Genomic DNA, 12,471 nt, shown 5'->3' with positions numbered 1-12,471 from the left:
ACCACACAATCTCCAGTTGAAAATTGGTTCACCAATTAATCTTCTCCATAATTAAAACCCATCTAAATTTTGTAAATATACACGTATAATTATGAAAAGGATCACCGGACATGTTCTTGAAGCAGCAATTTTGACGGGAAAGTTTAAAGGAAAAACCGTCAAATCTAATCGTGTTAGCAAAAAACAGGTTAACAAAAATATTGTAAACAAATTAGTACAAAGATAATTTTCAATTTTAATAATTTAAAATAATCGAAACAATAGTTCGAGATCAATGTTATCTACCTTATTTATAAAGTTCCGTTTTTATAGCTTATCAATTTATTTGGAATATTCTGTGAGAAGTCATTAATTAAAAACTATACTTAAAGCTTAGATGAAAAGAAAATGTACATACAAAAATTTGTATGTTGGTTAATGTTTAATTTTAACCATTCCGGTACTTTATCTACCACTTTCAAGTTATTTTGCACGTTTAGCCAAAGTAAGTACAAAGGTACTAAAAATAATGATTAAAAAAATATTTCTATTCTCAGTCACAGCAACACGTGGCTGGGTCAGCTAGTAATATATATAATTTGTACATAATGCTGCTTTTTATTAAAAATGTAGAATATCGGAGATAAACTGAATTTTTTCTGCATTCAGTGGAAAACCTGCGTCTTTATTAAATTGTGAAAGGAAAATTATTTGAATACATACTCATTATTTTCAATATGAGGTAATGGGCAAACGTTTGAAATTCCGCATCTGCTAAAGACTATCTTGTTACAGATCTGAGCGAAACTGTCCATAACATTGCAATCATTACCCTAAAGACACTCATTCAAACACTTACATGACAAATGCCTCGGTAATGGCGGACTTCCTGTTCGAATAGTTACGAGAAAGAAAAAGCTACTTTATCAGGAGGATGTAAATCTCAGAGAAAAAGCAGCGTATCGTGACTGGGAGCCTACTTATTTAGAGACGATCTCTCCGATTTAAACTTCGTAATGCTTTGTTGCCGGAACTGGAGAACTCAGTGACTGGATCAAGTTAGAAGGTTCTTGCCATAAAGATTTGGAATTCTTGAAAGTTTCTAGATTTTTGAACGTTTTGATTTGTTGCGTCCTGTTTAGGTCTTGAAACTTCAGGAATGAGTATGGAATACCCTTTTGCAAATTTTACTCATTGATTTACTGACAGAATTTCAGTTTTCTCGTGATTGTTATCTTATAGTCTTAGTCTGGCTCCTTTGATAAACTGACTTCCGATCGGCTGAAGCTTAAGCACTTCCAATGGTTAAAATCTTACTTAACCAAAATCTTACTTTACCAAAAGGACTTTAAGTCCAAAAATTAGGATTTTCTGTTTGGAAGTGCCTTGTATGTAGAAGCCTATCCTGCATCGAGCCATGTAAACGTAGTTCTTTGTTCAAAAAAAAAATCATTTTAAATTTTTTAGCAGGGTTAAAAGAGCGCGCGTCCCATCCTTGGCATGCGGCAGAGAAGTTTTTCCTCTCTACTGTAAAGTTATCATAATGTGACTTACGTTCCTCTGGCTCTGAGGTACAGAAATAGGGGTGAGGAATGCTAGTTGCGATGCCAATACTGATTATTGGCGTTGTTAAGAGTTTCTGCTTTTTCAACCCAAACACAAATAAACTCTTCCAATGACAAGCGCCTTTTATCAGAATCAGACAATGCGAAAATATTTTAATCGCGTTTAAATCCAAGAGGACTTGGAAGTTCAGTTCTATGCCGTTCGTTCAGCCATTGGATTGCAGCAAAATCTTGCTACCATTCTACTTCTTTAAAACCATTCTGGAGCATAGAAAGAAGCGATCCAAAACCAAGATTAAAAATATTAAAACAAAGTGTAAAGAGTAATATACCGGACTTATGACAAACAGTGAACCAGAGCAGATAATACCCGATCTGGAGAGACGGGGAGGGGGGGATGTCAACAATATCTTTGTAATACAAATTGTATCATTGTTCTTCAATGAGGCAGCAGAACAGGGCGGTCATTCCAAGCTCGTCAGCTTGCGAGATCGAGATTTTCGCTCACGTGATCGGTTGTGACGTAGAAATGTTACAAAGTAGCATTTTAATCTACTCGAACTTATCTTGCGGCTAGGTTCGAGTGGATTAGAATACTACTTTGGGACATTTCTACATCACAACTGATCACATAAGCGAAAATCTCGATCTCGCAAGCTGACGAGCTTGGAATGACCGCCCAGACCCGCTATTTCAGTTTTCGAGACGGGCGGGGAGGGGGGAGGCATTTGTTATTTTTAGTCAATACAGTTGGTAGGGGAAAACAAGGAAATACGTATAAAAATGCAAAATTTTTGTTTGTGAAATCAATATCCCCCGCCCCTGTTCCCCAAATCTCAGGCCTGCAGCAAAGAATAAAAGCATATGTCAAAAAATCTTCTGAACTCATTATTTCACTAGGTTTAGTATTATTAATGAGATTTTTTGCAAAGATATTTTTGCATTTAAATGAACGTATCAAACTGCTACGCAAAAATCCTGCATATTTCACCTTAATGTTATTGCCACAGCTGTTTTGGCCACCTTAAGATTTAGTTTATGTTGCTGAGAAGTCAATACAGCCAATGAAAGAAAGATATGTTCCATGACTATAATAAACAAATACGTTGCGAGTAAAACACCCTGTTGTAGAGCAAAATTTTATCTTGTATTTATTTTTGATTTTAATTTGTCTGCAAATATGGAGCATCTTTTTTGTATTAAGTTCTAGAATCTCCTCAGTTTTCAACTTAATGCTAAAGTTTTTACTTCATTATCATCAGCATTGGTAAAAAAAACTCTTTGCGGGTCTGGCCTTTTTTTAGAATTATTTTCCTTTCCACCCTCCTGCTAGAAATTGGATTTCCAGTTTTTAATCTTTAGAATGGCAAAAGCCTCATCCAAGCAGTCCCTCCTTCGGTTTTCCGTTTAATCTTCTACAAACAGGAGCTGCATTAAGTACCTTTTGGATCGTTTTCTTTATTCATTCTCAGAAGATGACATGCCCAACTTATTGTACTTAGTTTTATATATTTAATAATAACCCCATCTTTGTAAGTTTTACAACGAAAAGTTATCGAATTTGTTTGTGAATATACCTTTTACGCGACATATCGTCACCGCAGAGCAACCGTAAGATATCTAATCCCAGAAACAATAGTAAGATATCCTACTCTTGTTCTGAGGCGAAGATATTGTTTTCCAATATTCAGCACAAAAAATGAGTCGTAGAATCTTCTTTTCAAAGATTACCTAGACTCTTTCTGCCCTCATGAAGTTTCTTCTTAGAAGAGTTTTCAAATGTATGTATTTGTCCTTCAATGCATAAAATGTATTTAATCAGTTTCAGTTAGAGCATGACAGAAAGACATAGAATTTGATTAGTTTCTTTAAAATTTTACGCAGTTCCGTTTGGTCAGCCCTCGATTCCAGTGTGTCGGAGCGTTTTATCTAATTTCTTTTAGGACATAAAAATGCAGCCAAATTTGACATCCTGCACCAAATTAATATTAAGAATGTCTTTACAAAAACTAAGATATCACTCTTTTCTGAAACTGATACCCTTTAAGCAGTTATTCGCTTCGTTAGGGAAAAAGTTAATGGAGCGAGAAGATTGCTTTGTAGCTAATAGCAGTTGCTTTTTGTTTTTGCAATTGTTCATTTTTCCGTCAGAAGTTTCAAAACGATAAAACTTGTCGTTCAATTCGACATATTTCTCAATTCTTCCTTTTAATAATTGCAAAGCGTCTTATATACGAAAAACACGACTTTTGAAATCGAAAAATTTTAGTTTTTGACTCGTCTGTGTTGCTTCCTTATAATAGGGATGAGCGAGCGAGAGGGGGATTGGGAGCTGAAGGAATGGAGTGGGACTCCCAGGGAGTTATTATTTTTTATATTTTTTAAAATAGTCTGTATCGCAGTTTAATTTAGTGAATACGAAAATACACTGCATTCACCAACAATTCCAGCATATTGTATTCAGGACTCATTCGCTCACTGTGAACATCCTCAAAATACCAAACAATTCCCCTCCCCCCCTCTCTTCCTAGACAAAATTTCTGGCTTCTTTACTGCTAAGACGGATTTTTTTTAATTACATACCGTAGAAATGGGTGACTATGGTACAGTTTTAGTACATTTCTGGCTGTAATTACTCAACATTCATTCGAAAAAAAATGAAGTTGCGTTATTATTATAGTTTAGGACCTTGGCCATGGGCGGATTTATGGGGGGGCAGAGGGGGGCAATGCCCCCCCAGTTTTGGGAGGACTATGTAGTAACAACACATCTTCCAAAAATTAAAAAAATATATATTATTTTTCCTTTTTTGAATAGTTCAGAAGGGCATGGGTGGATTTATAGGGGGGCATAGGGGGAAATGCCCCCCAGTTATGGGAGGACTTTATATAGTATCAACACATCTTCCAAAATCTTAAAACAAAAAAATCAAGACTTTTTCTTTTTTGAATAGTTCAATGAAAATGAAGAGAAAAGCGAATTTCCTTTTCTGATGGGAGAAAAGAAAAGGAAAAAAAACGAACATTAAATATACAAATAGTACAGCTGTCACTGGGGTGCTGAAAATGTGTCTAAATTCACTATTTTGGACTGAAAACCATTTGGGCAAGTATATGAATGAAAATATAGGCTAAACCGAGGTATACATTAAGCTGCAACACTTATAATAATTGACGATTATTTTAATAAATTAGAACCTAAAGCAAAGGGGGGGGGAACTGCCCCCACCCCACCCCATTCGCGCTAAACAGAACGATCCACTCGTTGTGATTTGTGTCCACATTTAAAGTATATTTCTGCATAATATTTATGTTCTTAGTAGATTAATTTGCCTTTTGAGAAATTCTAAATAAGTTTTTTTCCTTCTCCCCCCTCTCCCTCAAAGAGAGAGAGAGAGAAAATAAATACTATCGCAAACTGAATAAATTTCAGTTATCTGAGTGTTTTGATTAAATGAATCTTTTTACTTAGAGGGAGAGTACAATTTTACTTACTTTATAAATACTGTTTAAAAAGTAAGGTAAGTCATAATCATCTAAGTCTAAGTGAATCAGTCCTTGTCATTATTTAAATCTAAATAATTGAGTCATCAAAGGTTTTGGAAAAATTTGCTGAAATTTTGTAAAAGTCTATAAAAGCCTAACAAAGATTGGTAAAATCGTAAAAATCCTTTAACCGTAAAAACTGACGAATTTTCGTAAAAATTACAAAAAAATCAAGCAAAAATTTGCAGGTAAGAGTGTATTACAAATGGGACTGAATTTGCCTATAAGATAAACAAGCTATTGCTTAGGGCCCCTGCTTTGAAGTGGGTCCCTAACTCCCAAAAAAATTCATGATTCGTTCCTTAAAAAATGGAAATTGCTTGAAAAAAACTAATTTCATTTTTAAGTGCTTGAAAACCTTGAATATTTGGAAACGTGTGGCTACAAACCTTAAATTTTAAAATTTTCTAACAAATGGTAGAGGGGGAGGAATGCCAAAATATGTCAAATTCAGCTCCTTGCCACATCCTGTATTAAAAATGTAAAAATCATGGTCCTCACGTTGGTAACATATTATTTCAAATAAATTTTTGTGACTCACATATTTCATATCTTGTTATTTATTGAATCCCGAATGCAGTATTTTGGAAATTATTTTGTATTGATTGCTTTTATCTTGCTTCTTCTGCATATTGTCTATCTGTTTAGCACGGAAAAAAATACTCACTACTTCTATTTCTATTCGTTTTCTGCTCCACTTGCAACTGAAGAAAAGTTATTGTCATGAGAAATGTTGGGTTTCTTTTTTCTTTTAAATTTAAAATAACTATTTCTCTCAAAGTTAGAACAGGACTGTAAAAATTTACAATCAAGTACTAAAATATCAGAGACTGGAAAGTACAAATGAAGTACATTAAATAATTTTATTTATTCTAGACTCCTTGAAAATAATTAGATAAGTCTTTGAAAATCCTAAGCAAAATGGACTCCAATTACTACTGCATATTGTTAATCTGTTTAGCCAGGAAAAAAAAATGTTACACTACTTCTATTCCTTTTCTCTATTCCTTTTCGTTTTCTGCACTACTTATAATTAAAAAAAGGTTGTTGCAATGAGAAATCTATCTTTTTCTTTCAAACTTAAAATGGCTGTTTCTTACAAAGTTTGAACAATACTGTACAACTGTATAATCTACTCATCAATTTCTATGTCTATCCAGTTAACCTTTATAAGGCTTCATAATGCAGAATTTCATATCCATTTTACAAAATTTCCTCCGGGGGAGAAACCCCCTGCCCTCTAAAATTGGAGATGTTCTATTTCCCACTTAAAAGGGAGCCCTGCGTCACTCTCTTGATACCAGCTCCCTCTCTTAAGGTCAATTCAAAAAGGACAGCATGAAAACACACATTAATGAAAACGACACACAAAAAAGTAAAGCATGGACTTATGCAGCATGGGAAACAGACAAAAACATGGGAGTGGGGGGCAATAAAAATGTTGCTAAAAAAAAAAAATCTTGCCCCCCCCCCCCCCCCCCAGGAACTCAGTCCTAAATCCGCCTATGACCTTGGCTTACGATTCCGACCCTGAAATAATTTGAAACTTTACCCACACCCCTTCCAGAGCAGTTTTTCTTTGTACTATTCTCACCCTCTCATTGCGGGTGAGAATGGTACAGCGCATGATTCAACGTTTTCATATAGGTTTTGGTCGTTTGTACCATACTCTACCTCAACCTCTCTTATATATTTAAACGGGAGAGTTGTAGATGTAAGTTATGCTGAAAATTGAACTTTGGAGAATCAAGTACATCACAAAATCAAAATAAAACAAAGGCTTTATTTTCTTCACAATTTTTAAAGACGGATGCCAAATCTTATCATTTTTTTAGGCCACTGCTAAAACTTACCTCGCTTCAACTTTGTTGAAACTTCAAGCTCACTTGCATCTACATCTACAACAGTGAATTTTCCTGGTTACTTTTTCCCCTGATAACCCAACTCACCCTTCAAAATTTCGACTAATTACTGTACCATACTCACCCTCCAAATTGTAAACTTTACACATTTGTATCTGTAACAACATCAAAATATTTTATTTATGAATGAAAATCGGAGGTAACTTTCTTTATGTAATATGAAAGCGAAATTTATATACGAAATTGTGATGCCTTCTGCACTGAAAGTCCACCAACATTAATTTCCGAGCTACCTACAAACACGTAGCACCAGTTGCTCACCACAAATAAATTCACAATCTTCAGGTTATTCGTCTGGCGCGCCGCTTTGACAGTGATAACAACTCTCTCATTACCAGAGAAGGTTGTACAATAGTTTCTATTGAAACTGAGCTAGCCCAGAGTGCACTACGAACGCTTATTACGACAAAACTGGGGTTTGTATCATTTTCACCCTCCAAACCATTCTCTCCCGTTTTTACTCTATATTAGTGAAGAAGCATTTGTTAATATTTATTTTCGAAAAAAAAAAAATATATATATATATATATATATATATATATATGTTTATATTTCATTTCAAAATTAAAACTGTAGAATTGCTAAATCAAAAAAACAGCTCTTATTTTTTTAAAAAAAATAATGTTTGATAAATATTGCTTTAATATTTTCAATATTTCTTTGGGTTTTTTTACTGACTTGATCTAATCTGTAGTACACTGCTATAAGAGTTCTAAATAAGCTTTTAAAAGAGAATTCAAAAACCGGTGCATATAATATAAAATTAATCATATTTTTAAATCGACGACTTTTAGTTTATAGGCTTTGAAAGAAACTTGTTGTGGTAAATACATTACGTCGCAAAATTTCGGTCAAATTTGGTTGTTGACATTTTAATCTATACTTACTAATAAAAATTCTATTGAATGTTAAAAATTAAAAAAAAAAAAGGTAACCGTTTTACTTGGAAGGCATGGACAAACATCACCAGAACTATTTTCTGATGAAGAAAAAACTACAGAAAGAAATTATTTAATTGACAAATATTTATATTAAGAAAGAAACGAGTCTAACTATCAGAAAGTGAACGGTGATCAATTTGTTAAAATAAATGTACCTTTTTTGAATTGTATGCCATGCATTTCTATCTTTTAATGTTTGAGAGAACATGTTGAAAAGTCAGATAAGATGTCAACAGCTTGACAACATGGCCAACTTCATAGGATTCTCCCATGTTTGGTGGGAAGATCAATACTACTCGTACGTACTACAGTGACACCTGTGTAAGTTGACCACTTGCGGTGCAGTACTTAGGTGGTCAACTTAGACAGGTGGTCAACTTATAGAGGGTAGTAACGAAAACTGTTTTTTTTTTTTTTTTTTGTTTTGTTATTTCTTGCCCTATGCATTCATTTTTTAACTAATTGGAATACTTTAAACTAACTTTCATTGTTCAAAATTACTTTAAAACAAAAAGTAAAAATGTTTTTAAATATTTTCAGAGATTATTTACCAGAATGACGTGTAAATTATCAAATAAATTTAAAATTTCTGTAAATCGACCGAAGAAAAAAAGTGTCTCATTGCTTATGAAAAACTACTTACTTGACATTAACAATTCCTAAAAATTCATAACAAGTCAAAAGTGACTTAAATTCTTCATTTGATTTTTTCTTGTACATTTGTAACAATGCGTAATCTACTTTTCAACAAAATAACTCCTTAATGAAGTTTGGCGCATTTTCTGGGACTTAACATAAGCCCAATGTTTTTCGATAGAAACATAAATATTCATTGTTTTTTTTTTTTTTTTTTTTTTTTTTTTTTTTTTAATGCCTAGTTGCTTATTTGATGCATAACTGATTAAACTTTTAGTACAATCTAATGCTTTTGCCAAGTGGTCAACTCACGAAGGGTTTTTTACAATACTCCAAACCAAAGCTGGCGTATATTAGTGGTCAAGATAGAGAGGTGGTCAAGTTACAGAGGTTTTCCTTCATTATGTAAGATAGGACTAATTCCGTTCCTGAGAAAAGCGGTCAACTTATACAGGTGGTCAACTTACAAAGGTGGTCAACTTTATAGGTTTTACTGTACTTGAATGTTTGTATACGTTTTCGCATTATGCGACTTGTTAAAATGATGTTTTGTCCAAGCTTTACAAAACTCTGATTGCCTTAGAGGAGTAACGAGTGCGAACAGCTGCATAGTTAATTTGTTGCATCAATCGTCGGTCCCATAGATCTCTTATAGAGCTAATTTTAGACACAATGACCTTTGAATTTAGAATATATTTTATATGTTCATAACATGGAAGATAGGTGGTGGACGTTAACAATACGTTTTCAACTATTCAAGTCTAAAGGAGTGGATCACGTTGTCTAGTTTGTCGATACTAATATGTTAGTGAAGTTATAAAGTTAAAAATTCTGTGTTAACTAAAAGATACTTATTGCTAGAGCCCGGATTATATGTAAATGTACATCAATTGCGTATTTTTGCTTCCTTCGACTTTGATACATATAACTGCATATTCACTCACTTAGATTATAAAAAACTAGTTCATTCTAACTAAAAGACTTAAAAATCGGACAAACTGTAAGGGGTTTTTTTTGGGGGGGGGGGGGGAGCATATTATCGCCAAAAATATAAGAGTTGTAAGGCCAGTCGTGTTTTAAATTCAGATAGGAAATCTTTTATTTGCGTGAATCAAAAACTTTTAGTGCATATTCAGGAATTTTTAGTGCAGATTTACGTGCATATTTTGAGGATTTTATTGTGAATATAATACAGGGTCCACTTATTGTCTGAGGAATACCCACGTCATCATTAAGTAGTATTACACTCAGGAAGTTTTTTTCTATGCTCTAGATTTTCGTTCTCTCTACCCCTCCCCCTTTTTTTTTCAACCAGAGTTTAATTTGTTGTATATGGGTGTCTATCTATAGGTATGTCTCATCTAATTTACTAGAATTGTCGTCCTATACATTAATATGCATTTGAGTTTTTTTTTTATTTTGCTTCAGTCTGTTTAAATATTAAAATTATTGTCTCAAATTTTATGTTGTTCCATGATCTTACTTATAAGTTTCTTCGTTTTTGATCTAGCTCAAAAAGACTCTCAACAAGTGCTTTAGCCAGGTGAGAATCATTTATCTTTACTAATATTATAAAGAGAGAGGGTGGATTTTTGTGTGTTTATATGTTCGAGGTAATCTCCGGAACCACTGCACCTATTTGAAAAATTCTTTCACTATATGAAAGGTGCTTTCTTACTGAGTAACATAGGCTATAATTCGAAAAAAATCCGATAATTAGTTCTTTTTTTATTCAAATTTAGGCCCAAATTTCACGTAAATTGCCTATTATTGGCTATTAAAGGGGGGGGGAAATTACTTGCACATATTAATATTATATATCGTTGAAAAGGGTAGAATTTTCCGCGTTCTAAGCAATTTGTTTCAATGCTCTAACGTCATTACGACGGGAGCAATTTGCGTTTTTATCTCGAACTTTTTTAGGCTTTGCTGAAATTTTGGCAATACTTTCTATATTAAATCTATCAATAAAAAGTGAAGGAATCGTCCCACAGTTTTCTTTTTGACACCGTTGGAAAAAGCGACATTGTTTACTCCCGAAATATCTCGACCTATGGTCGAAAAAATAACCTTCTATCTCCAAAGGAAAAAAGTTACAAGCCGTTAAAAATGAAGTTCGAATAAATCTAATCTCCATTAAAATTACTGATGTTTTGTTTCGCATTGCCATGGTTACGTCTTTTAGATTCGCTTCATTTTAATATCTTAAAGGTCAACAAACTTGGCGCCGCGAAATTATAGCCCGGTCAAAATAGACATTCGAGTTCGGAAAAGTTCCCATAAAGCTGAAAATTGGTACAGACCTTAAGAACATCATTATAAGTGAAATGTCAAAAGTCCTCATCGATCCGAGTGGAGCTAAAAATTTTATGCAAGGTCAAAGGTCAAAATTGAATTTTTTTTTTAATTGAAAACATTCATATAGTGCTGAAAATTGGTACAGACTTTAAATGCATCATTGTGAATGATATATGAAAAATTCCTATCGATTCCACTTGAACTAAAAATTTTATGGAAGGTCAAAGGTCAAAATGAACAAGAAAAACTTAAAAAATCGGAAAAATTTACATAGAGCTGAAAATTAGCAGAGACACAAAATACACAATTATAAATGAAATATAAAAAATCCCCATCGATCCCACTTAATATAAACATTTTATGCACGGTCAAAGGTCAAAAAAATGTTTTTTTTTTTTTTGCAATTATATTAAACCATAACTGTTATTATAAAAAGCGCATATTAATTTGTAAATTATACAATATGTTGAAAAGACGTTTTTATATGAAGTTCAACTCTTTCTGGTTCAAATTATGTGAAAATGGTGAAACAAGTACAACATTATCCCTTATTTAACGGATATAAGATGCCTCTCAGTACCTATTATCCCTAATCAGATTCTTCAGGTGCAGCAGCAACAATTTCTCTAGCCTTTGCATACAAAGGTTGATCAAAAGTATTTAGTAATGTTTTGTATTCTCCAAAGCACAAAGTAAAGTAGTGTATATAATATTGTAGTCATTTGCAGGTTGGTGAATAAATGGAAAGAACAAAATTCTAGACATTGAAAAATCCATATTATTCTTTGTTAAACCTTCAATATAACCGTTCCAACCTGATAGCGATAAATTATTCCAGTTCCCATACAACCATAACAAATCTATTTTCCGGAGTAAGAAAGAAGTTGTATCACTTTCATAAGCAAAATTCTGAGCAGTTATTTTACTATATCCTACTACACCATTACCGTGGTACTCTTGTGTTGGCACATGAGCTTTTTCTGCAAAATCTTTCGCTGAAATAATTTGTTTCATTCGCGATAAAGGATCTTCTGCTAAAACTGAACTTCTGGGAGTAATAATTTGGATTATGCCCATTATGTGTAGAGTGTTATGGCCATCTAAAGTGTGTACGTTAATACCAGTATTGTCTGCTGCGTATTGAATAAATGTCCCGGTTTCTGGTGGTAAAATAAGTGACTGATGGTTAAACACTGTAGCCGCCTCATACGCCATAGTATCATTATACGAAGCACTTAAACCAAAAGACGAGAAAATTTGTATCAAACGTTTAGATCCAAATCGTCGATGAAAAAAAACTGAGAGACCCAATTGTAATATCGAGATGAAAGATCTAGGACGAACAGCAGCCATAATACAGTGACTGACACTAGTACATATTAATTTCAAATGTTCCAATTTAGATCGTTTTCTTTTTAAGATAATTTGCTCCAAAAAATAAGTCAATGACTCAGGAATGTCACTATTAATATTTTCAAACATTTGACATGGCGGGGGATAATTGTTAGTGTCGCACACGACAGATAGAATATCTTCTTGAATAATTTCTGCCACAGTCTTAAGTACCCTAAATCTTTCCTCTTTT

General features: G+C 33.4%; 1 protein-coding gene across 5 annotated transcripts in view; it reads left to right on the top strand.

Moving 5' to 3' along the window:
• Window positions 1–12,471, top strand: part of LOC129223396 (rab11 family-interacting protein 3-like) — a 205,483-nt gene that overhangs the window by 130,728 nt on the left and 62,284 nt on the right. For all 5 annotated transcript variants that reach the window (XM_054857990.1, XM_054857988.1, XM_054857989.1 and 2 more), the window contains one exon: window positions 10,099–10,131. In XM_054857990.1, coding sequence (XP_054713965.1) covers window positions 10,099–10,131 — 33 coding nt within the window. The remainder of the gene's footprint in view (window positions 1–10,098; window positions 10,132–12,471) is intronic.

The sequence above is a fragment of the Uloborus diversus genome, chromosome 5, assembly GCF_026930045.1.
Source record: "Uloborus diversus isolate 005 chromosome 5, Udiv.v.3.1, whole genome shotgun sequence".
NCBI lineage: Eukaryota > Metazoa > Arthropoda > Arachnida > Araneae > Uloboridae > Uloborus > Uloborus diversus.
This window is presented reverse-complemented; position numbering and strand designations above follow the sequence as displayed.